Source organism: Macaca thibetana, chromosome X (genome assembly GCF_024542745.1).
Source record: "Macaca thibetana thibetana isolate TM-01 chromosome X, ASM2454274v1, whole genome shotgun sequence".
Taxonomy (NCBI): Eukaryota; Metazoa; Chordata; class Mammalia; order Primates; family Cercopithecidae; genus Macaca; species Macaca thibetana.
Window position 1 is genome coordinate 9422427 of NC_065598.1, and position 25263 is coordinate 9447689.

General features: G+C 43.6%; 2 protein-coding genes across 2 annotated transcripts in view; both read left to right on the forward strand.

Moving 5' to 3' along the window:
• The window catches only part of CLCN4 (chloride voltage-gated channel 4), a 508359-nt gene that overhangs the window by 225596 nt on the left and 257500 nt on the right, over positions 1 to 25263 (forward strand). The gene's annotated exons all lie outside the window — the stretch shown is intronic.
• On the forward strand, positions 6008 to 12795 carry CLDN34 (claudin 34). Its single transcript, XM_050776592.1, has 2 exons — positions 6008 to 6376; positions 11784 to 12795. The coding sequence occupies exons 1-2, from the start codon at positions 6266 to 6268 to the stop codon at positions 12447 to 12449; spliced, it is 777 nt and encodes a 258-aa protein (XP_050632549.1). The 5' UTR covers positions 6008 to 6265; the 3' UTR covers positions 12450 to 12795.

The window sequence follows — 25263 nt, forward strand, 5'->3', positions numbered from 1 at the left end:
CACCCTGCCCAGCCTACATATTAATTTTGCTTTTGAAAAGGAAAGTTCAGCCAATGAGAACTGGGTGTTGAAAGGATCCAGAGCTTAAGATGTGCACATTGAGATCCCCAGCCTGGTAGTAGAGACTCCATCATAAGCCTGGAGTGTTTCTCCACTGACTTGACACAAGTACATCCAGCTGCTCTATCTCAATGGCCAGTTGATTTAGAGCAAACACGTCCTGTGAAGGGATTTTTAGACACTTTTGCTGTATTGCAGTTCATTGTGTAGGCATTTAAAAAGAGCTCAAGAATATGTAGGAAAACATGCTTCTAAAAATTCTTTGTTTCCTATGGCATTTCCTAAGTTTTAGACTTTAAACTTTTTCTTCAGAGAGGAATTTATTTTTATACAAGTGACACTTGATTACTCAGCAGGATACACTTAAACAGCTAAACATTCTACCAGAAGACTGATGTCCTTGTTCATATCCAATCATATATAAATACTGGCCCGTGAACAAAACTGGAGAGATGTGTGACCCTTTTTTTGTTTTTTATTTTTTAAATTTTATTATTATTATTATTACTATTATTATTATTATTAGGTGGAGCCTTGCTCTGTTACCCAGGCTGGAGTACAGTGGCACGATCTTGGCTTACTGCAAACTCCGCCTCCCAGGTTCAAGTGATTCTCCTGCCGCAGCCTCCCGAGTAGCTGGGACTACAGGCACGTGCCACCACGCCCAGCTAATTTTTGTATTTTTAGTAGACATGGGGTTTCACCGTGTTAGCCAGGATGGTCTCGATCTCCTGACCTCGTGACCCACCCACCTCGGCCTCCCAAAGTGCTGGGATTACAGGCGTGAGCCACCGCGCCCAGCCCTATTTATTTATTTTTTATGGCCCATTCTAATCAAAGGAAGAAGAAAAAAAAGAATACAGCACGCAGGGAGAGTTTCAAATGCGAAAAACCCTAAGCGTGAACATTTTGTTTACATTATTCTGCTTGTGCAGAATTTTCAGTCTAAAGCTATCCCCTGTAGAACAGATATTTGGAATTAGAGTACTTTTTAAACTATTACTGGCATGAGCCTTTCTTCTTAAACTGATTCAAAGGAATCAAACTATTAGCAAATATTACATGTTGTCTTAGTCCGTTCAGGCTTCTATAACAAAGTACCATAGACTGAGTGAATCATAAACAACACAGAAATTGATTTCTCACAGTTCTGGAGGCTGGAAATCCAAGATCAGGGTGCCACTGTGGTCAGGTTCTGGTGAGAACCGGGTTGCTGGCCTGGTTGTATCCTCACATGGTGGAAAGAGCAAAGTAGCTCTCAGGCCTCTCTTATAAGGGCACTAATCCCATTCATGGGGAGTTCTGCCCCCATGACCTGATTACCTCCCAAAGATCCCACCTCCTAATACCAGCACACTGGTGTTAGGATTTCAACATCTGATTAGAGGATAAGGGGGCAAACATTCAGTACATAACGGTTGTCAACTTTTTAGCATATATAAGAAAAGCATGTTTCTTCTTCTTCTACTACTTCTTCTTCTTCTTCTTCTTCTTTTTTTTTTTTTTTTGAGAAGGAGTTTTGCTCTTGTTGCCCAGGCTAGAGTGCAATGGCGCGATCTCGGCTCACTGCATCCTCCGCATCCCGGGTTCAAGCGATTCTCCTGCCTCAGCCTCCTGAGTAGCTGGGATTACAGTCATGCGCCACCGTGCCTGGATAATTTTGTATTTTTAGTAGAGATGGGGCTTCACCATGTTGGTCAGGCTGGTCTCGAACTCCTGGCCTCAGGTGATTCACCCGCCTTGGCCTCCCAAAGTGCTGGGATTACAGGCATGAGCCACCGCACCTGGCTTCTTCAATGCTTTTCTAAGTTTAATTGAAAAAGAAACCAAAATGGTGTTTATGAATTAGAAGGGAGAGATGTAGATCTTAATGTATGTGATAGCTATAACCTAAAGGTTGCAAGGAAAGGACACACCTAGTGGTAAGGTTGCTACATTCCTCTGGAAGTCATGAAATATTAATTCTGAATAGGCTATGGGCAGGGCACAGTTGCTCATGCCTGTGATCCCAGCACTATGGGAGGCCAAGGCAGGAGGAATCGCTTAAGCCCAGGAGTTCGAGACCATCCTGGCAGCATGGCAAAACCCCATCTCTACTAAAAATACAAAAAAATCAGCTGGGCATGGTGACCTGCACCTGTAGTCCCAGCTACTGAGGAGGCAGAGGTGGGAGGATTACTTGAGTGCAGGAGGCAGAGGTTGCAGTGAGCTGAGATTGTGCCACTGTACTCCATCCTGAGCAGCAGAACCACACCCTGTCATAAATAAATAAATAAATAAATAGTTTTTTCAAAATAGGCTATGAAATGCCTGTGTATTGTCATCCCTAGAACAACCACTGAAAAACTGTACAAAGACATTCAGACAACTGAATAGATAACTTTTGACCTTGCTCAGATAGCCCAAAAGAGGGCAGTAGAAGGGAAGCCGCAACAACAACAATAACAACAACAACAACCAGAAGAAACAAAACAAATATTAAAATAGCAGACCTGCCCGGGCACGGTGGCACACGCCTGGAATCCCACACTTTGGGAGGCCGAGGCCACAGGATCGCTTCAGCCCAGGAGTTCAAGACCAGCCTGGAGGACATAGGGAGACCCTGTCTCTAAAAAAAAAAAAAAAAAAAAAAAAATTAGCTGGGCATGGTGAAATGTGCCAGTGTTCCCAGCTACTAGGGAGACTGAGGCAGGAGGATCATTTGAGCCCAGGAATTGGAGGCTGCAATGAGCTATGATCACACTACTGTGGCGACAGAGTAGACCCTGTCTCAAAAAAGACTCCAACCTGGGCAACAGAGTAGACCCTGTCTCAAAAAAGAAAAATAAATTCTCCAAATACTGTTAAAAAAAAAAAAAAAAAAAAAAAGGAGGAAGTGGCTATTTCTGCTCTCCACATGAAAATCTGTTATATGACAACAGTTGGAGATCATCAAACACTTGGAGCCCAGTGGGAGCGAGACTGTACAGCCACCTCCCTCCAAGCTCAGATTGGCCCTCCTGCCTTCTGCCACAGGAGGGAACTGGTGGTCTGGTGATTATGGGGGGTGGCCGTGAAGCGGGTAATTTGGAACATCGGATACAGATTCTCAGGCACTATTCCTACTGACAGTCCCTCTGTACTTCCCCCACTGACACCCCCCTCCCTGCAGAGGCACCTGGTACCACAAAGAGTCTTGCTCCCAACAGGTCTGCATCTCAGCCTTCTGGTCTACCAAGACAGCTGGCATTTGTCTATCACCTTTCCTGCTACCAGGATCTTTTTGGTAAATCATCTGCTATGTTCTCTGGGGGTCAATGCCTCTCTTAAGCCGTTTCTGTCATTTTAGTGGGCTTTGAGGAGAGGGTGCAGGTAAAATGCATATGTGCATTACTATTTTTTTTTTAAAGATAACCAATAGTCAGTGCAGAAAAGCACATAAACTTGTCACATTGTAGGACACTGAAGAACAAGAGAGATCACATAGAATTCCCCAGCCAGTCAGGAGTCCAAGACCAACCTGGCCAACATGGTGAAACCCCGTCTCTACTAAAAATACAAAAAATTAGCCAGGCGTGGTGGCGGGCACCTGTAATCTCAGCTACTTGGGAGGCTGAGGCAGGAGAATTGCTTGAACCCAGGAGGCGGAGGTTGCAGTGAGCCGAGATTGCGCCACTGCACTCCAGCTTGGGCAACAAGAGCAAAACTCTGTCTCAAAAAAAAAAAAATTCTCCAGCCAGACATGGGCAGTGTGTTAGTGTCCTATTGATGCTGTAACAAATTACCACAAAGCTAGTGGTTTAAAATGCCACATTTACGCATTGCAGTTGTGAAGGTCAGAAGTCTGCAATCTATCACACCGAGCTAAGGTCGAGGTGTGAGCAGGGCTGCGTTCCTTTCTGGAAGCTCCAGAGAGAATTGGTTTCTTGCCTGTCTAGTTTCTGGAGGCCGCCCCATTCCTTGTCTCACGGCCCCTTCCTCCAGCCGCAAAACCAGCAGTCTAGCGTCTTCCGGTCTCTTCCTGACTCTCCTTCTATCATCTCATCTCCCTCCCTGACCCTCTTGCCTCCCTCACACAAGAACCCTTGTGATGACACTAGCCCACCTGATTAAGCCGGGATCATCTCCCCATGGCAGGATCCTCAATTCCATCACAGCCGCAAAGCCTGTTTTGCCATGGAAGGCAACATAGCCACATACCCCCTTCCTTCCTTCCCGCCCTCCCTCCTTCCCACCTTCCTTAAGGACCTCCTTCCCCCCTTCCTCCCCTCCCTTTCTCCTTCCCTCCCCCCTTCTCTCCCTCTTTCCCTTCCTCCCTCCTCATCTCCTTTTTCCTTTTGCTTTTTTTAAGGAAACGGAATTATATAATACTATTTTTGAAATCTGCTTTTTACTTAGCAGTATTGGGAATGTTTTCCTTAATTATTCTGCAGCACAGTATTGAATTTTGGTGTGATATCCCATTATAAGGATATAAAATGGTTTGCTGAACGGTTCTCTAAGTGTGGTTTTAGGATTTTGCCTTTTTGTCCCAGTTGTAACCTCAGTTACAGAGTTCATTGGGTGTGCCTTGCACTTAGATCTTTGCACACATCTCTGCTCATTTGCTCAGAATAAATTCCTTATTATGGAAACCCTGTAAGCAAAGGAGTCCAGTGGGATTTTGACTTCCGTGCAATGTTTAGTCCTACATACTGGGTAGCCGGCATCGTTTGCCTTTTGGCAGCCTCATTTCTTACACAGGTTCCATTTGAAGCTGTGCCCAATCTTAGCAGGTCAGTTTCACACACCAGGAATCACTCCACATCTTCCACTTGTCCTGCCTACCTAAACTGTGTTCCAGCAAGCCTGTAATTCAAGACTTAGCTAGAAAAAGGTCATTTCCCATGAGCTAACAGTATCTTTCCCAGCTGGCGTGGTGGCTCACGCCTGTAATCCCAATATTTTGGGAGGGTGAGACAGGTAGATCGCCCAAGCCCAGGAGTTGAAGACCAGCCAGGACAATAAAGCGAGACTCCATCTCTGCAAAAAATACAAAAATGAACCAGGCATGGTAGTGCGTGCCTGTGGTCCCAGCTACTTGAGAGGCTGAGGAGGGAGGATCTCTTAAGCCCAGGAGGTTGACTGAGGCTGCCGTGAATTGTCATTGTGCCACTGTACTCCAGCCTGGGTGAGAGTGAGACCCTGCCTCAAAACAATAAAATTAAAATCAATGGTGTCTTTCCTAATGCATGGGTTGTCAGTGGCTTTCACAACTCAGTCTCATCCAGGTGGGTGCCACTTCTGCTAACACCTGTACTTATATATTGCCACTGCTTTAAAAAAAATGTTGGCCGGGCACAGTGGCTCACACCTATAATCCCAGCACTTTGGGAGGCCGAGGTGGGCAGATCACGAGATCAGGAGTTCGAGACCAGCCTGGCCAACACAGTGAAACCCCATCTCTACTAAAAACACAAAAAAATTATCTGGGCATAGTGGCAGGTGCCTGTAATTCCAGCTACTCAGAAGGCTGAGGCAGGAGAATCGCCTGGACCCGGGAGGCGGAGGTTGCAGTGAGCCGAGATCATGCCATTGTACTCCAGGCTGGGTGACAAGAGTGAAACTCCGTCTTGAAAAAAGAAAAATTACCGGGCCGGGCGCGGTGGCTCAAGCCTGTAATCCCAGCACTTTGGGAGGCCGAGACAGGCGGATCACGAGGTCAGGAGATCGAGACCATCCTGGCGAACACGGTGAAACCCCGTCTCTACTAAAAAGTACAAAAAAAAACTAGCCGGGCGAGGTGGCGGGCGCCTGTAGTCCCAGCTACTCGGGAGGCTGAGGCAGGAGAATGGCGTAAACCCAGGAGGTGGAGCTTGCAGTGAGCTGAGATCTGGCCACTGCACTCCAGCCTGGGCGACAGAGCGAGACTCTGTCTCAAAAAAAATAATAATAATAAAAAAATTACCTGCAGGTGATACGAGTTAGATACCAGTTCTAGGGCTGGTGGGGAGAGAGAAATTAGGAGCCCATACAGATGTTGGAGTGGACCCTGCAGGTCTATTGGCAAACATAGCCACCCTCCAAAGGCTGACAGAGCAAAAGAGGCTACATGATGAAGCAAAGGAAGCAACCAAAGGGTGGTGGCTGAAGTGACCTCAGGACCTAGGACTGATACCTGGATGAGCAAGGTGACTGGTGGAATGTGGGAACAGAACATTGAGGGAGGGCCTCAGAACCAGAAACCATGGCTACAGTGTTGATGAGAACTCCCAGCTGCCTGGACCAAGAAGCCAGTGCTGAAGAACTAGGCAGGTCATCCGAGAGGAGCTGTGTCCATGTCGGCCCCGCTGGCCAGGTGAGCTGACTGCCCTCCCCTTAAGCCACCAGTTCACGTGGAGACCACGTCACTAGGTAGCAGAGGTTCGTTCCTTCTTTACTGTTTTTTTTTTTTTTTTATTGTGGTAAAGTATATGTAACACAAAATTGACCATTTTAGCTGTTTAGAGTGTACAGTTCAGTGGTAGTAAGTACATGTAATTGTTGGGTAACTGTCACCACTGTCTACCTCCAGAACTTTTTATCTTCCCCAAATGAAACTCTGTCCCTGTGAAACATGCACTCCCCATTAGCTCCCGCCAGCCCCTGGCAACCACTGTCTACTTTCTGTCTATGAGTTTGACTCTCTATTATAGGTACCTCCCGTATGGGGAGCCAGACAGTATTTGTCCTTTTGTGAGTGGCTTCTTTCACTCAGTGTAATGTCTTCGAGGTTCGTTTATGTGGTAGCCTGTGTCAGAACTTCCTTCGTTTTTGAGACTGTGGACAGAGATCGTATTTCTGGCGTCGGTATAGACCACATTTAGCTTCCATTGTCTTGTGGGGGGGCACTTGGTTTGTTTCCGCCTTTGGTTACTGTGAATAACGTTGCTATGAACATGGGTGTAGAAATATGTCTTTGAGTCCCTGCTTTCACATCCTTTTGGGTATATACCCAGAAATGGAATTGCTGGATCACATAGCAAATCTTTTTTTTTTTTTCTAAGAGGAACTCTCCCTCTGTCACCCAGGCTGGAGTGCAGTGGTGTAATCTCGGCTCACTGCAACTTCCGCCTCCCAGGTTCAAGCAATTCTTGTGCCTCAGGCTCCCAAGGAGCTGGGAATACAGGGACATACCACCACGCCCAGCTATTTTTTTTTTTTTTTTCTAGAAGAGACAGGATTTCACCATGTTGGCCAGGCTAGTCTCGAACTCCTCACCTCAGGTGATCTGATCCACCCGCCTCAGCCTCCCAAAGTGCTGGCATTACAGGCGTGAGCCACCACTCCTGGCCCCCTGGATCACATGACAATTATTTGTTCAGTTTAGTTTTGTTGTTGTTGTTGTTGTTTTGAGACAGAGTCTTGCTCTGTTGCCAGGCTGGAGTGCAGTGGTGTAATCTCGGCCCACTGCATCCTCCGCCTCCTGGGTTCAAGCAATTCTCCTGCCTCAGACTCTCGAGTAGCTGGGACTACAGGTGCGCACCACCATGCCCAGCTAATTTTTGTATTTTTAGCAGAGACAGGGTTTCACCATGTTGGCCAGGCTAGTCTCAAACTTCTGACCTCAGGTGATCCGCCCACCTGAGGCTAACGCAGGAGACTCGCTGAAACCCTGGAGGGCTTGCAGTGAGCGGAGATCACACACCACTGCACTCCAGCCTTGGGTGACAGAGCAAGACTCTGTCTCAAAAAAAATTTATATTTATAGTGAGTATATGTTCTTACACTAAGGATGGTAAATAAAGTAGGAATCAGGAGGCCTTCACAGGACTGGTGTTAATCAAAAGTCAACACTGCTGGATTAGCATTGAAGATGGAGTCACTTGTCTCCACAAAGGGCTGTTCCTATGTCTGCATCTTCTCTGAAAAGCCATCTTGAAATATGCCAAAAAAGGATATTTCTTTTGTGTATGAACCTGTTTGATACCTAGTGAAGCCTACGGACCTTTCTCCAGAAAAGATGCAAAAACAAGATGCCCAGGATTACACTTATTTTGAAATACAGTTATTGAGCCAGGCACAGTGGTTCATGCCTATAATTCTAGCACTTTGGGAGGCCGAGGTGGGAGGATCATTTGAACCCAGGAGTTTAAGACCAGCCTGGGCAACATAACAAGACCCCCATCTCTACAAAAAAATACAAAAAGAAATTAGCTGAGTGTGGTGGGACACGCCTGTGGTCCCAGCTACTTGGGAGGCTGAGGCAGGAGGATGGTTTTCGCCCAGCAGGTTGAGGCTGATTGAGCTATGATCACTTCACTGCACTCAATCTGGGAGACAGAGTGAGACTCTGTCTCAATAATAATAATAATCATTTGTTCAAGATTATCTTGCCAAAAAGAATGATGCTATAAATGTGGCATCTGCCAGGAATGTTCTGGCCATTAGGAGGGATTTCTGACATCAGCCTGGAACAACCTCTGACCCATCCCTCCCCAGCATGCCTCCTCGATAAAGTTCAGACCCTCAATGTTCTCCAGCAATTCTTTCTTTCCTTCCTCCCTCCCTCCCTTCCTCCCTCCCTCCCTCCTGCCCTTCCATTTCTCCCTCCCTCCCCCACTTCCTTCCTTCCTTCCTTCCTTCCTTCCTTCCTTCCTTCCTTCCTTCCCCTCACAATGTCTATTTCATCCCATCTTTATTTGTCACTTAAAAATGAGTATCTCTTTCCAGAGTGGATCTTCCTTGGGGAGTCGGGAGAGGTATGTGAGCTACTCCTCTGCACCCTTCCCAGCACCCAGGAGAGCCTTTCAAAGTTTTCTGCATATACATGTGGGTGTCTTTTTTTTTTTGAGACGGAGTCTCACTCTGTTGCCCAGGCTGGAGTGCAGTGGTGAGATCTTGGCTCACTGCAAGCTCTGCCTTCCAGGTTCACGCCATTCTGCTGCCTCAGCCTCCCGAGTAGCTGGGACTACAGGCGCCCACCACCACGCCTGGCTAATTATTTGTATTTTTTTTAGTAGAGACGGGGTTTCACCATGTTAGCCAGGATGGTCTCAATCTCCTGACCTCATGATCCACCCACCTCGGCCTCCCAAAGTGCTGGGATTACAGGCGTGAGCCACCGCGCCCGGCCACATGTGGGTGTCTTTTAAAAACAAAACTGGCGGCATACAACTACACACACACACACACACACACAAACACACACACAAGGAGACACAAACACACAAGGAGACACACAAATACACACAAACATACAAACACACAAAGAGACACACAAACACACACACATATATATAAAAAACAACATGTATATTTATACATTCTTTTGCATCCTTTTCCCATTTAGCAAACAGTGACAATTTCCTGTCATTAAAATGCTTTTGAAGACTTCATTGTAAATGGTTGAATAATATGCTATATCACCTGGAATTATGAAATGTACTTAAGCATCTGTATTGCTTCATATATTACTTGTCTCCAGATTTCTCTTACTCCTAGTGTCAGCAACACCCCTGGTGAGCATCAGTGCCCAGACACTTTGATCCCACTTCTCTGATTTGTCCACTAGAATTAATTCCAAGAAGTGGGAGATTGGGTCAGGAGACACCCATGTTTTTATTACTCTTGATAATAATTTTTTTTTTTTGAGACAGAGTCTCGCTCTGTTGCCCAGGCTGGAGTGCAGTGGTGCTATCTCTGCTCACTGCAGCTTACGACTCCTGAGTTCAAGCGATTCTCCTGCCTCAGCCTCCCAAGTAGCTGGGACTACAGGCGTGCACCACCACACCTGGCTAATTTTTGTATTTTTAGTGGAGACGGGGTTTCGCCATGTTGGCCAAGCCGTGCTCAAACTCCTGACCTCAAGAGATCTGCCCTATTCGGCCTCCCAAAGTGCTGGGATTACAGGCGTGAGCCACCATGCCTGGCCTTATTCTTGATAATTAATTAATACACTTTTATGTTTGTGTCTCTCTATGCTCGCCATTTTTTTCCAATTAAAAAAGTAATATACTTTAAGACATGAAAAGAAAAATCAGTAATCCTAATATTTAGATGCATCTCATTTTAGCTTCCCAGCATATTTTATGATACGCAAAAATAAGATTATACTACTATATATACTAACGAGTTTGTTACCTGCATTTTAGATTCAATGCACCATGGACATTTTCCCATGTTACTAAATCTTTTTCTACTTTACTATCTGCAAAGTATTATAATAAATGAATGGCTTCACTTTAACATATACTAGGTAGTAAAGTGTATTTCTGTACTCAAATTAATCAATCTTCCATTGCTTGACAACTTTTTTATTGGAGACAGGGTCTTGCTATGTTGTCCAGACTGGTCTCAAACTCCTGGGCTCAGGCAAGTTTCCTGAGACAACTGTTTCATGAAATATTTTTTATTGTTTTCTTATTTTAAATAATCATGCTTATTGCAGAAATATTTGAAAATACTGAACAGCCAGGCACCATTAAAAAATTACAATCTGAGTGTCACAAATGGACACAACATTGCGTGAAAGAAACCAGTCACACAAAAGCATAGACCATATGATCCCCATTTTGAAAAACAGGCAAAATAGAAGTAAGGTGTGTGGGGATGCATGCTGAGATGATAAAACTATGAAAGCAAGCAAGGAAGTGGGAATATTGTGTATCTGAAATGCAATGGTGGCTCCATGGGTGTTCACCCCATCATCATTAATTGAGCTGCACACTTGTGTGCTTTTCTATATGTGTGTGACCCTTCACAATCCAAATAGCTTAGAAAAAACTCAGAATCTCTCAAACCCAGTTAAAAATGTCTCCTAATAGCTTAGGATATAGACTTTCTGTTCCATTTGTATCTATGATTATATCATACATATTATTTTGAAACATGTAATTTGTATTTGAAATATTATGGACACCTCCCTTTTGGTCACATAGAATGGCAACTAGAATGGCTGTCATGAAAAACATTAAAAATACCAAATGTTGGAGAAAATATGGAGAAACTGGAACCTCCATCATTGCTGGTGGGAATACAAAATGGTGCAGCCACGTGGGAAAACAGTTTAGCAATTTATAAAAAGTTAAATGTGCACTTACCATATGAACCACCAATTTCACTCCTAGGCATCTACACCAGATAAACAAGGACATATGCCCATACAAACTTTTATATTCAAGTGTTCATGACAGCATTATTTATAATAGCCAAAACATGGCACCAACCCAAATGTCCAAAAGCTGATGAATGAACAAACTGTGGTCTATCCACACAATGGAACACCATTCAGCAATGAAAAGGGACAACCTTCTCATACCTGCTTCAACATGGATGACCCTTGAAACCGTGCCGTGTGAAAAGAGCCACACAAAACTATTACACCTTGTATGATTCCATTTGTATTGTCAATGTTGGCATATAGCTCCATCACGTAGACGTAGCATAAATTCTTTCACCATGCCCTATTGTTGGACTTGATGTTGTTTCCCAGTTTCCAATATTACAAACAATGCTGTGATGACCATCTTTGTGGCTACATATTTGTGGCCGACCTTATTTATGTCTTTGCACCAATGCCCAGAAGTGGAACTGCCAGTCTGAAGGTGTGTGCATTTTAAGGCTTTCGGGAAATATTGTGGAGCGGCCCTGCACAAAGTTTGCTCAGACTGCACTCCCACTAGCAGAGCGAGAGGGTCTAGTGTCTCCTTTCTCCAATACAACACCTGGGAGGCTGTCCCAGGTCCCAGGATCCCCCCCTCACCATGCTCTGTATTTGTTTGTAGTTTCCTGGGTGCACTGCCACCATGTCCTGGTTCTGCAACAGTGCCAACTGCCAATTTTCAGTCTTCACCCTTACCACCATAGGATGGATCCTCTCCTGTACGTCCATGGGCCTTGTGGAGTGGCGAATATGGTACATGAAAGACACCCCGCTCTACCCCCCTGGGATCGCCTGCGTGGGAATATTTAGAGTCTGCATTTACCGGCCTCGCACCAACAGCACCACAACCAAATTCTGTTACCGATACAGCTACCAGGACACCTTTCTCCCTTTTGAAATTTACATGGCTCAACGCTTCCTACTGACTGCCAGCATTTTCGGATTCTTCGGGAGAGCCTTTAACATCCTTGCACTTAGAAACACGTCTGTGAAAATATTTGAGGAGGACACCTACAATTCATTCATTGTTTCAGGAGTTTTCAACATTGCTGCTGGTGTCTTTATCTTAATTGCTGTGCTCCAGAACTACGATGCCATCATAAACTCACAGGGAATCACCTTCCCGCCATCTCTCCAAATGCCCTTCAAGCCAGATGTGCAGGAAGTTGGCACTGCCATTCAAGTGGCAGGGATAGGTGTCTTGCCTATGCTGTTAACTGGGATGTTTTCTCTATTTTACAAATGTCCCCTGTACTGCCAAGTGCATCCTGATATTTCAGAAACGTGAATTTCCTGGTTGCATTGGCTTTGCAAATCCAAGATTTCTGGGAGTTTATGGAAAATGTTATTAGCATGCTCTACCAAATATTTCCAATGACTCAAGACCATGGCATGTGTAGTTTGGGAGAGAAGGTGGCCAACTGTCTCCTTCTGTTATCTTGTGTATCTGAATGTGGTTCACTGATTTGCTCGTTGAATTGAGAACTTTTATTTAAAAGTCTTCCCACCTGCCAGTTGGTCTTATTGCATCTGAATTTTAATTATTGTTGGCTAAAGCAAATAACCCTATAAACTAAGGGTAGGGAAATAAGAGTTTCTGAGTACATTAACTTTTAACATTTCCCTCTCAAACTTTTGCTACAAACAATCATAGGCCGGGCATGGTGACTTACGCCTGTAATCCCAGCACTTTGGGAGGCTGAAGTGGGAGGATCACTTGAGGCCAGGAGTTCAAGACCAGCCTAGGCAGCATAGCAAGACCTGGTCTCTACAAGAAAAAAAAAAAAAAAGCTGAGTGTGGTGGTGCATGGCTGTGATTCTAGTTACTTGGGAGGCTGAAGTGGGAGGATCATTTGAGCCCAGAAGTTGGAGGCTCCAGTGAGACATGACGGCACCACTGCACTCCAGCCTGGGCCATATGGCAAGACCCCATCTCTTTAAAAAAAACCTCAATAAACAAAAAAACAAGAATGGACCTTGTTTTCTGTGTAATGGTAATAACATCTCCCTACCATATAAAGTTTTCTAAAATGTGCAAAAGTAGAGAGGATAGCATAAGGAATCTCCACACACCCATTGCCAGATTCCACAGTTACTGAGATTAGGGCACTTCCGCTTTCTCTTTCCATTCTTGTCCCTTTCTACTCTATGTTTCTTTTTCCTAAGGCTTTTTTTTTGTTTTTTTTGTTTTTTTTGTTTTTTTTTTGAGACAGAGTCTTGCTCTGTCACCTGGGCTTGAGTGCAGTGGCGTGATCTCAGCTCACTGCAACCTCTGCCTCCCAGGTTCAAACGATTCTCCTGCCTCAGCCTCCTGAACAGCTGGGATTACAGGCACCCACCACCACGCCCAGCTAATTTTTGTATTTTTAGTAGAGACGAGGTTTCACCATGTTGGCCAGGCTGGTCTCAAACTCCTCACCTCAAGTGATCTGCCTGCCTCGGCCTCCCAAAGTGCTGGGATTACAGGCATGAGCCACTGCTCCCGGCCTCTTTTTCCTAAGTATTTTAAAGCAAACCCCAGACACCATGTCCCTTCATCCTCATATACTTCAATATTAAACTCTTAAAAGGTGGACACTTCTTGCATAGCCATATATGTAAAAAACTGAGCAGTTATTCCTCGTTATGAAATAGTCAGAATGTTTAGATGCCTTAAAAATAATTCTGTAGTTTTATTTGTCCCACACAAAGTGCTCACTCTGCCTCTGAAGTGTTCATCTAAAGCACTCCCCAGCACACACACACACACACACACACACACACAGCAACCCCTCTGCCTTTTTTTTTTTTTTTTTTTGAGGCAGGGTCTCGCTCTGTCACCCAGGTTGGAGTGCAGTGGCATGATCAAGGATTGGTGCAGCCTTGACCTCCAGGTTCTGGTGATCCTCCCACCTCAACCTCCAAAGTAGCTGGGACTACAGGCGTGCACCACCATGCTTGCCTAATTGTTTGTATTTCTGTAAAGATGAGGTCTTGCCATGTTGCCCACACAGGTCTTGAACTCCTGGGTTCAAGGGATCTTCTTGCCTCAGCCTCTCAAGCACTGAGATTACATGTAAGAACCACCGTGCCTGACTTCATGTGCCTTTTTAATAAATGATTTTGATTTGCTGAAGAAAGTGGGTTAATTTAACTCTGTTACCTCTAGAGGCTTGATTAGAGTCCTAGTCGGTTCTCAGAGGAAGAGTGTTTCATAGGTGGTACCATGTACTTCCTGCTGACTGCACTATGCCAAGGGTACATGGTCATTATCCCTTTCAGTGATGCTAAGATTGATCAGTGGATCCATGAGGGGAACGCCTGATCCCTTTTGTAAGTTGCCTCATCAAACTTCCACCCAACCCTAATGGTTTCATCTATTGATGGTCCTTGTTTGAATAAATTATCGCATTAAAGATTGCGAGTGGTGACCTTTCCTTTCTTCCATCCCTCCCCCTCCCTCTCTCCCTCGTTCCCTTCCTTTCCTTCTTTCCTCCCTCCCTTCCTTCCCTCCTTTCCTTCTTTCCTCTTTTCATTCTCTCCTTCCCTCCTTCCCTCCTTCTCTTTTTCTCTTCCTCTCTCCCTCCCTCGCTCTGTTCCTCCTTCATTCCATCCCTTCCTCCCTTCTTCCCTCCTCTCGCTTTTTTCCTCCTCTTTCTCCCTTCTTCCCTCCTTCTCTTCTTCCCTCCTTCCCTAATTCTTTCCTTCTGTTTCTCTTTCTGCCCTTCCCTCTCTCCCTCCTTCCCTCCTTCTCTCTCTGCCTCCTTCCTTCCTTTGCTTCTTCTTTCCCTCTCCTCTTCCCTCTTTCCCTTCCTCCCTCCTTCCCTCCTTTTCTCTTTCTCCCCCTCCCTCCTTCCCTCCTTCCCTTCTTCCTACAGGAATCTCTGTTGCCCAGGTTAGAGTGCAGTGGTAGGATCATGGGTCACTGTAATCTCACACTCTTGAGCTCAAGCAACCCTCCCACCTTAGCTTCCCAAGTAACTGGGACGACAGGTGTGTGCCACCATGCCCAGCTAATTTCCGATAAGTTTTTGTAGAGATGGGATCTCACTATGTTGCCCAGGCTGGTCTCCCACTCCTGTCCTCAAGCAATCCTCCTGTCTCCACCTCCCAAAGCTGCAAGTGGTGACTTTCTAATGTGAACATTCTAGCCAGATATATCAGCTGGGATGCTTTTGTGTGAGGGCCTATGGTCCCAGCTACTCGGGATGCTGAGGTGTGAGACTCTCTTGAGCCCAAGAGTTGGAGACCAGCCTGGGTGAGACCCCATCTCTAAAAAAATAAAATAAAAAGTTTCCCTCATCAACTATGGCTATTTAGTTACTCTAAAATTCAGTGCACACACACAGAAAAGGCAGACTAAATGTTTCGTTCTTTGCTCCAATTGTTGATTTCTAGAGTGAAAAGGAGAATGCCCTGGTTAACATTAGGGTTGACCAATGTATTGGTTGTTTTCACTATTTCCATTTTCTTTTTCTTTTTCTTTCTTTGAGATAGGGTCTCACTGTTGCCCAGGCTGGGGTGCAGTGGTGCGATCTCAGCTCACTGCAACCTCCACCTCCCAAGCTCAAGTGATCCTCCAACCTCAACCTCGAGAGTAGCTGGGACTACAGGTGCATGCCACCATTCCCAGCTAGATTTCGTATTTTGTGGAGACGGCATTTCACCATGTTGCCCAGGCTGGTCTCGTACTCCTGAGCTCAAGGCTATCCTCCTGCCTCGGCCTGAACTCATGAAATTGTTTCTGTGTTTTTATTTTGGAAATTTTCAAGTGCATTACAAAGTAGAGAGGCTATGGCCTCAACCTCAATCATCAATATCCGACCAGTCGTGTTCCAGCCCTACCCTTACTCCCTGTCCTGTCTTTACCTCAGATGATTTTAAATAAATCCCTGGCAATATGTTATTGTATCCACAAATACTTCTATATGTATCTCTCAAAGATACAGACCTCTTAGTCTTTTTTTTTTTTTTTTGGAGTCTTGCTCTGTCGCCAGGCTGGAGTGCAGTGGCGTGATCTCTGCTCACTGCAACCTCCACCTCTCGGGTTCAAGTGATTCTCCTGCCTCAGCCTCCCACGTAACTGGGATTAGAGGCATGTGCCACCATGCCCAGCTAATTCTTTGTATTTTTAGTAGAGACGGGGTTTCACCGCGTTAGCCAGGATGGTCACGATCTCCCGACCTGGCCTCCCAAAGTACTGGGATTACAGGCATGAGCCACCGTGCCCAGTCCTCTTATTCTTTTTAACATAACCACATTGCCACAATCACACCACAAAGTTAATAACTTCTTTTTTAAATTCGTTTTTATTTTTTAAATGAAAAAATATATATAAACAAATTGAGATGGGTGTCTTGCTATATTGCCCAGGCCAGTCTCAAAGTTTTGGGCTTGAGCAATCTGCCCACCTCAACCTCCCAAAGTGCTAGGATTTTAGGCATGAGCCACCATGCCTGGCCAGTCACTTATTAATATATTCAAATACCCAGGCAGTGTTCACATTTCCCTAGTTATCTCATAAATGTTTGTAACAGTAACCTGTGGGTTTTTATATGTTCCAAATGTTTCACTCAATTGCATTCATCCTTCCTTTTTATGATCAAATTGTCCTATCTTTGGCAGTAGAGCCATGGTGACATGTGTGTCCTTTGACATGTCCCCATTGGTTTTTTTTTTTTTTTTTAAGATTAAAAAAGGCTCTTTATTCAGGACAATCCTAACATACTATTTACCTCAAGCAACTCTTCACTTTATCAATAAAATTCACTCTACAAAATAATTTTCCTAAAGAATAAAATGGTAAAGAGAAGGACATATCAACAATACTATTTACTACATTCATCAGGTGATAAAGAGAGAGATACTGCAATTAAAGCATGTTTATTTACTTATTTACTCTACATCTAATTTCCTTTTATACCAGTGGTTTGTAACCACATGGAAATTCTCCCAGAAGAATGCCCATACATACAAATTATGCACAGGTTCTCAAAACTCTCTTGGAACCTAATCTTGAATTTCATTTTCAAAATAAGTGACAATTTCAAAAAAATATATATATGTGTGTGTGTGTATATATATATATTTTTTATATATATACATATTTTATATATATATATATATATATATATTTTTTTTTTTTTTTGAGATGGAGTCTTCCTCTGTTGCCCAGGCTGGAGTGCAGTGGCGCGATCTTGGCTCACTGCAACCTCTGCCTCCCAGGTTCAAGGAATTCTCCTGTCTCAGCCTCCCAAGTAGCTGGGATTACAGGTGCGTACCACCGTGCCCAGCTAATTTTTGTATTTTTAGTAGAGACAGGGTTTCACCGTATTGGTTAGGCTGATCTCGAACTTCTGACCTCAGGTGATCCACTTGCCTCAGTCTCCCAAACTGCTGGGATTACAGGTGTAAGCCACCACGCCCAGCCCCCAAAATTATTTTTTTCATGTACAGTCTAGAAATTCCCTCATCTCATAATCTTCAGCTTATTTTTTTGAGCCAGAGTTTCACTCTGTCACCCAGGCTAGAGTGCAGTGGCACGATCTTGGCTCACTGCAAGCTCCACCTCCTGGGTTCACGCCATTCTCCTGCCTCAGCCTCCCAATCTCTAGCTTATTTTTTAAACAAATTAACTTTACCAATTAAAAACCTTCCTAGAATATTAATGAGCACAGATATATTATGCTGAAACCCGTTCTATTAAACAGCTTTGAGTATTGGTTTCTACACTTAAGGTTTAAGAAAAAATAGGAAATTTAATAAAATTGAATTCACACTGAAGTCATTTTCCATTCTTTCAAGAAACATGACTAAAACGTATGTTAATATTTTAAAAGGGAAGGATTTTACTGCAGAAACCCTATCCCAGGAGCACAGCAAACTCTACATGCAGTAAGATTGTGTAGCAGTTTCATGAATGTCACTCCCATAATCCGCATGGTGGCAGTGACGTAGTTCTCATTACACTTTTTTGTCTTGTTATTGAACTATTTAAATAATATTTTAATAACATTTTCTTGAAGTATAATTCACAGACTGTAAAATTCACCCTTTAATGTGTCCAATTCAGTACTTTTTAATGTATTCACAGAGTTGTACAACCATCACTGCTGTCTAATTGCAGAATATTTTCACCCCAAAAAGGAACCCCATGCCCTTTAGCAGTGCCCATTACTCTTTGAGGCTTTCTTTTTCACCCCTCCACAAGATTTCCAGGTGTATCTTGTACATGTCAGGCACAAGAGCTTGAATCAGCTATGCAATTCCTTTAGTGAGTCCTGAAGATGAAGACGGGATTTAGAAACCACAATTTGGGCACTAGTGGTGCTTATTCACTCAATTGTCATTACATTTAGGTCTTTGTAGTGAACAGAACCAGGATGTATAACTTTTTTTTTTTTTTTTTTTTTGAGACAGAGTCTCACTCTGTCACCAGGCTGGCATACAGTGGCGAGATCTCGGCTCACTGCAATCATGCAACCACTGCCTGTCAGGTTCAAGCAATTCTCATGCCCCAGCCTCCTGAGTAGCTGGGACTACAGGCGTGTGCCACCATGCCTGGCTAATTTTTGTATTTTCAGTAGAGATGAGGTTTCACCATGTTGACCAGGCTGGTCTCAACTCTTGGCCTCAAGAGATCTGCCAGCCTCAGCTTCCTAAAGTGCTGAGATTACAGGCATGAGCCACCATGCCTGGCCTGTAATGATTTTCTTTTTATGGTTATGTCACTAATTTGATAAACAGTTAAATTTATTCATTTTGGTTTGTTTTCTATTTTTGATATTATTACTTTTGTCTTTTTGACATAGTTTTCTATGGGATTACCTTTGTCTTTTTGACATAGTTTCCATTTTGAATATGTGGAATATTTACATAATTTTCAAAGTCAACATTATGTAACCATATTTATTCAGAAAAATCTGAATAAATGTACATTTCTGTTTATATTATATTCTCTCCCACCATAGGTAACTTTTACATTTCTGGTTCATTTTGCAGTTTTTTGGGTTTTTTCTTTTTTTTTGCAGATAGAAGGGTATGTGTTTATATTTATTCCATTTCTTACAAAATACTATCATAATATATATATTTTTTGACACCTTGCTTTTTCACCTGACAATAAATTCCTGGAGATTGCTCTATATCAATGTGTAGAGATTTTCTCATTGTTTTTATGGCTGCATAGTATTCCATTGTGTGGATGTACCCTAGTTTGTTCAATCAGTTATATATGTGCATATGTATGTGTCTATGTGTGTGTGTGTGTCTGTGTGTGTGTGTGTGTGTGTGTACATAACTTTGTGCATACATCTTTTTGCATTTTGCCAGTGTATCTTTGGGACAGATTCCTAAGGCTACTGGATTAAAGGGTAAGCAAATCTGTAATTTTAAAAACTTATTGCAAATTTTTTCACTATAAAAGTGACCCATTTTGCACTCCTGTGAGCAATCTATGAGAATGTCGGCTTCCTCACAGCCTTGTCAAAATAATATATTGTAAAACTTTTGAATTTTTTCAACATAATAGGTGAGAAATGGTATCTCAGCATCATTTTTAATGTGTATTTCTGGGCAGGGCAGGGAGGGGAGTTGTTCTGTTTTTTAGAGATGAGGTCTCACCATTGCCCAGGCTGGTCTCAAACTCCTGGGCTCAAGCAGTCCTTTTGCCTCAGCCTCCGAGAGTGCTGGGATTACAGGTGTGAGACACCACACTCAGCCATGTATTTCTTTTATTAGTGAGGTTGAACATTTTTAAAAATGTTTTAGGTCTGTTTTATTTTTTTTTAATGTTCTCTCAGTTATCTATTGCTGTGTAACAAATTAACCTAGCACTTAATGGCTTAAAGCAACACCCAATTGTTATCTCACAGCTTCTATGGATCAGGAGTTTAGGCACAGCTTCTGCTTCACATTCTCTCACATAGTTGCAGTCAAAATGCCAAGCTGGTCTGTGGTCTCATCTGAAGGCTCAGAGGGGAAGAATCCGCTCCATTGCTTGCACACATTGTTGCTGGCAGAATTTATTCACTTAGTTCCTCACAAGCTATTGGACAGATTCTTGTTTCTTGCCATACAGGGATCTCCATAGAACTTCTCCCAGCATGGCAGCTGGCTTCACCAGAGCAATAAGTGAGATGGCCAGAGAGAGTGCTGGCAAGAGTACTAACAAGAAGGAAGGAGGCACAACCTTTTTTTTTTTTTTGAGACAGGGTCTCACTCTGTCATGGCTCACTGCAGCCTCGGTCTCCCAGGGCTGAAGCAATCCTCCCGGCTCAGCCTCCCAGAGAGCTGAAACTACAGGCCCACAGAACCATGCCCAGATAATTTTAAAAAAATTTTTTTGTGGAGACAGTGTCTCACTTTGTTGCCCAGACTGGTCTTGAACTCCTGGGCTCAAGCAATTCTGCCTTAGCTTCCCAAAGTGCTGGGATTACAGGCATGAGCCACTACACCCGGCCCACAATCATTTTGTAACCTAACCACAGAAGTCATCTCCCATCATTCTTGCTGCTTTTTATTCATTAGAAGTGAGTGGCTAAACCAGCCTGCACTCTATGAGAAAGAATGAAGGGTGTGAATGTGAGGAAGGTGGGGACCTCTGAGGGCCATGTCACAAGCTGCCTGCTATAATACCTACTCATGTTTCTAGCCCATTCCTCTACTGAGTTGTTGGTATGCTTGATTTTTAAGAGCTCTTATTATATTATAGAGTCCTTTGTGCTCTCAGTTACAAATACTTTCCTTAATTTATCATTTGTTTTGGTACTTTGTTTATGGATCTTTTGTTATGCAGATTTGAGGGGGTAAAGGTTACCTACTGTAAAATTTACCGATCTTTATTTTATTGCTTCTGGTATTTGAGTCATAAGTATAATGTATAAGTATACAGTTGGCCCTCCATATCTGTGGGTTCCCCATCCATGCATGCAACCAACCATGGATCAAAAATATTTGAAGATGGATGTGGTGGTTCATGCCTGTAATCCCAGCACTTTGGAAGGCCAAGGCGGGCAGGTCACTTGAGGCCAGGAATTTGAGACTGGCCTAGCCAACATGGTGAAACCTCATCTCTACTAAAAATACAAAAATTAGCTGGGCATGGTGGCACACACCTATAATCCCAGCTGCTCAGGAGAATGAGGCAGGAGAATCCCTTGAACCTTAGAGGCAGAGGCTGTGGTGAACTGAGATCACACCACTGTACTCCAGCCTGGGTAACAGAGCGAAACTCTGTCTCCAAAAAACAAAAATTGAAAAATAATTGCATCTATACTGAACATGTATAGACTTATTTTTCTTGTCATTATTTTCTGAAAAATACATTATAACAACTATTTACATAGCATTTACATTATGTTAGGTATTATAAGTAATCTAGAGATGGTTTGAAGTATACAGGAGGATGTGCATAAGTTATATGTAAATATTACATCATTTTACATCAGGGATTTGACATCTGCAGATTTTGGTGTCCAGGGGAGGTCCTGGAACAAATCCCCTACAGATACTGAGGGGTGACTATATTTTTTCCACTCTTATGTGATAAAGGTATTTCTTCATTTTTTTTCCCCTATTACTTGAATGGTTTTGTTTTTACTGTATTCATTTGGAATTTATCTTGACATACAGGATAAATCTTTTTTTTTTTTTTTTTTTTTTTTTTGAGACAGTCCCACTCTGTCACCCAGACTGGAGTGCAGTGGCGCAATCTTGGCTCACTGCAGCCTCTCTCTCCTGGGTTCAAGTGATTCTCCTACCTCAGCCTCCCAAGGAGCTGGGACTACAGGCGTGCACCACCATGCCTGGCTAATTTTTATGTTTTTAGTAGAGATAGGGTTTCACCTTGTTGGCCAGGCTGGCCTCAAACTCCTAGCCTCAGGTGATCCACCTACCTCGGCCTCCCAAAGTGCTAGGATTACAGATGTGAGCCACTAAGATGCTATCTTTTTCATACACTAAATTTCCATAGATATTGGGCTAATTTCTGGACATTCTGTTTGACTCCTTCAGCGTTCTTTGTATATTCATGTACCCATAGTATAGAGTTTTAAGTTTTAAAGACTGTATTAGTCAGGGTTCTCCAGAGAGACAGAACCAATAAAAGATATACATACAGACAGGTATGTGGGAAGAGATTTATTAGGGGAATTAACTCACATGATTATACAGGCCATCTGCAAGCTGGAGACCTTGGGATGTCAGTAGCGTGACTGCCCAAGATCAGAAGCTTCAGAACTAGGTTAAGCTGTAATTCTCAGTCCAAGACCAAAGGCTGATATAAGTGGGGTGCTGATGTAAATCTCGGAGTCCAAAGGCCAAAGAACCTACAGCTCTGATGTTTAAGAACGGGGAAGAAGGGTGTCCCACACAGGAGAGACGGAAGGAGAGAGACAGAGACAGAGAGAGATAGAATTTGTTTTTCCTCTTTTTTGTTCTATTTGGGACCCCAGCTGATTGGATGGTACCTGCCCACATAGATCTTTCCCACCCAGTCTGCTGACTCACATGCCAGTCTCTCTGGAAACATCTTCAAAGACACTCAGAAATAATGCTTTACCAACTCTCTATGTATTCCTCAGTGCAGTCGAGTTGACATCTAAAATTAGCCATCACAGAGACTTCTTTTAAAATAATATGTATGTTATGTGTTATCTTATTCCCACTCCACCCCTAGGACTTTCTTAATTATTTCTGCTTATTTTTCCATATAAATTTTGTGATCAACTTGTCTTGCTCCAGTCTGGGGGGGAAATCTCTTAATGTTTTTATTAGGATCATGTCAAGTTTATATGTTAACTTAGGGATAATTTACATATTTATAATATTGAGTCTCCTTTTTGGAGAACATGGTACATCTGGTACATGGTACATAGTATATCTTTTCCTTTGTTCAAGTTCAGTTTTGCATTTTGAGGAATGTTTAGAACACTTTTATTTGCATTGGGTTGTTTCCAGTATGGTGCAATTATGAATAAAGCTACTATGTCCATTTGCATTTGAGTTTATGCATGAATGCAAGTTTCCATTTCTCTTGGTTAGGTACCTCAGAGTAGGATTGCTGGGGGGTATGTTAAATCTAATTCGTTCTTAGACTTTCAACCCACGCAGAGTGATACTTTTTCCATTCAGCATTTATAGTTGTCAGGGAAGCATTAAATATTTCTTCTCTTTTGTTGTACTAATATAACCAATAGTTTTGTTTTGTAACTTGTATAAGGAGCATAGGTCTTATTTATACAAATTTAGGTAACTGCTCTCGGGGTCCCACTCAGCAAGTATGACTTTCATGAACTGTGGAATGCCTTTTTCTCCCAAACTTGAAGGGTGGTTTAACTAGCTCCCAGAGTAACTTCTAAGGCCCTGAACACCCTTAGTTGATTACAATCCAAAAATCATACTTAAGGCCAACTCAGGGGACAGATAACTTTAGCTCATTCACTCGCTGATGAATTCCTTCACCAAACATTAATGTCTTTCACGTGAGAGATGCCACCAAGATCTGTGGCGTAACATATAAGAAACACACACCATCTACTGTGTATCTTGATTGCCCACAGCTCTTGTTTGCCCACAGGTGTTTACAAGGCCTCAATCAGGCTGGGCACCGGTGGCTCACGCCTGTAATCCTAGCACTTTTGGAGACCAAGGCAGGTGGATTGCCTGAGCTCAGGAGTTCAAGACAAGCCTGGGCAACATGGCAAAACCCCGTCTCTATTAAAAATATGAAAAATTAGCTGTGCATAGTGGTGCGCACCTGTAATCCCAGCTACTGGGGAGGCTGAGGCAGGAGAATCACTTGAACCCGGGAGGTGGAGGCTGCAGTGAGCCGAGATCATGCCACTGCACTCTAGCCTAGGTGACAGAATGAGACTCTGTCTCAAAAATAAATAAATAAATGAAAAGAAAAGAAAAGAAAAGAAACATACCATGTGTGCAGGTGCTCTCTGCTCTGACACAGAAGTGCTCCCTGAGATAAGCCCTCCAAAAGTTCTGGGATTACAGGCGTGAGCCACTGCACCCAGGCTCCAACATAAATTTTCTAAGAACAGTCTAACTAATTAGATTTCTACTTTTCTTAAGTTTACCTGCTACTTAGCTTGATTGACATTGTAGGTAGAAAGAGCTGCAAGGCATTCTGGGCTGTGAGTGGCTGCCCCACTGGGAAGAAACAAGAAGGCCCAGTCCTGGTAGAGCAAGGACTCGGAGGTGTGGCTGAGGTCACAAAGGTTGGCTTCTGTTGAGCCAGCATAGTTCTGTGGGGTTACTCTCTTCACCCCACAAACCAGGCCTGCAGCTGGGCCAGAAAAGGAGCCCCAGGGAAGAAGTCAGGCAAGAAGCTCAGTCACTGCTGTAGGGAGGCAAAATGAAGGCCATGAAATGGCCCTCCATGGCTGCAGGGCTGATTCCAGACCTTACTGGCAATGCATAGAGCTGCCACTCAGAGTCTCCCCATACTGGAACTCATTTCCCATTTCAGAGCAGCAGCCATTGCTATTCCTTGAGAACCATGACCCTTTGTACCTTTGGCGGGAATTGATATGAACATCACCCTCAGATCTGAAGCCACATGCATTAGGCTGTTCTTGCATTGCTATAAAGAAAATACCGGAGACTGGGTAGTTTATAAAGAAAAGAGGTTTAATTGGCTCATGGTTCTGCATGCTGTACAGGAAAAATGGCGTCGGCATTTGCTTGGCTTCCGGGGAGGCCTCAGGGAGGTTTTATTCATGGCAGAAGGTAAAAGCAGAGCAGGCAGCTCACATGGTGAAAACAGGAGCAAGTGAGAAAAAGAGTGTGGCGGGAGGGTGTGGCGGCCATTGCGCACCTAATAAATCCTGCACCCTGTTAAACCACCAGATCATATGTGAACTCAGAGCGACAGCTCACTCATCACCAAGGGGACGGCCCAAGCCATTCATAAGGGATCTGCCCCTGTGATCTGAACAACTCCCACCAGGCCCCACCTCCAATATTGGGGATTACATTTCAACAGAAGATTTGGGCAGGAACAAATATTCAGACTGTATCACTAACTAAATATGGCTGGAGTTTTCAGTAAGTCTGAGTTGGGAATTTGCATTTCTGGCAAGTCTCCAGTGAATGCTGACACTCTTGGTGCA

What these genes read in the sequence shown, in the direction of transcription:
- CLDN34 (XM_050776592.1), top strand. Translation starts at nt 6,266, where the DNA reads ATGGCTACAGTGTTGATGAGAACTCCCAGCTGCCTGGACCAAGAAGCC. An exon ending in ATGTCGGCCCCGCTGGCCAG is followed by an intron (nt 6,377 to 11,783) that starts GTGAGCTGACTG and finishes ATTTGTTTGTAG; the next exon opens with TTTCCTGGGTGCACTGCCAC.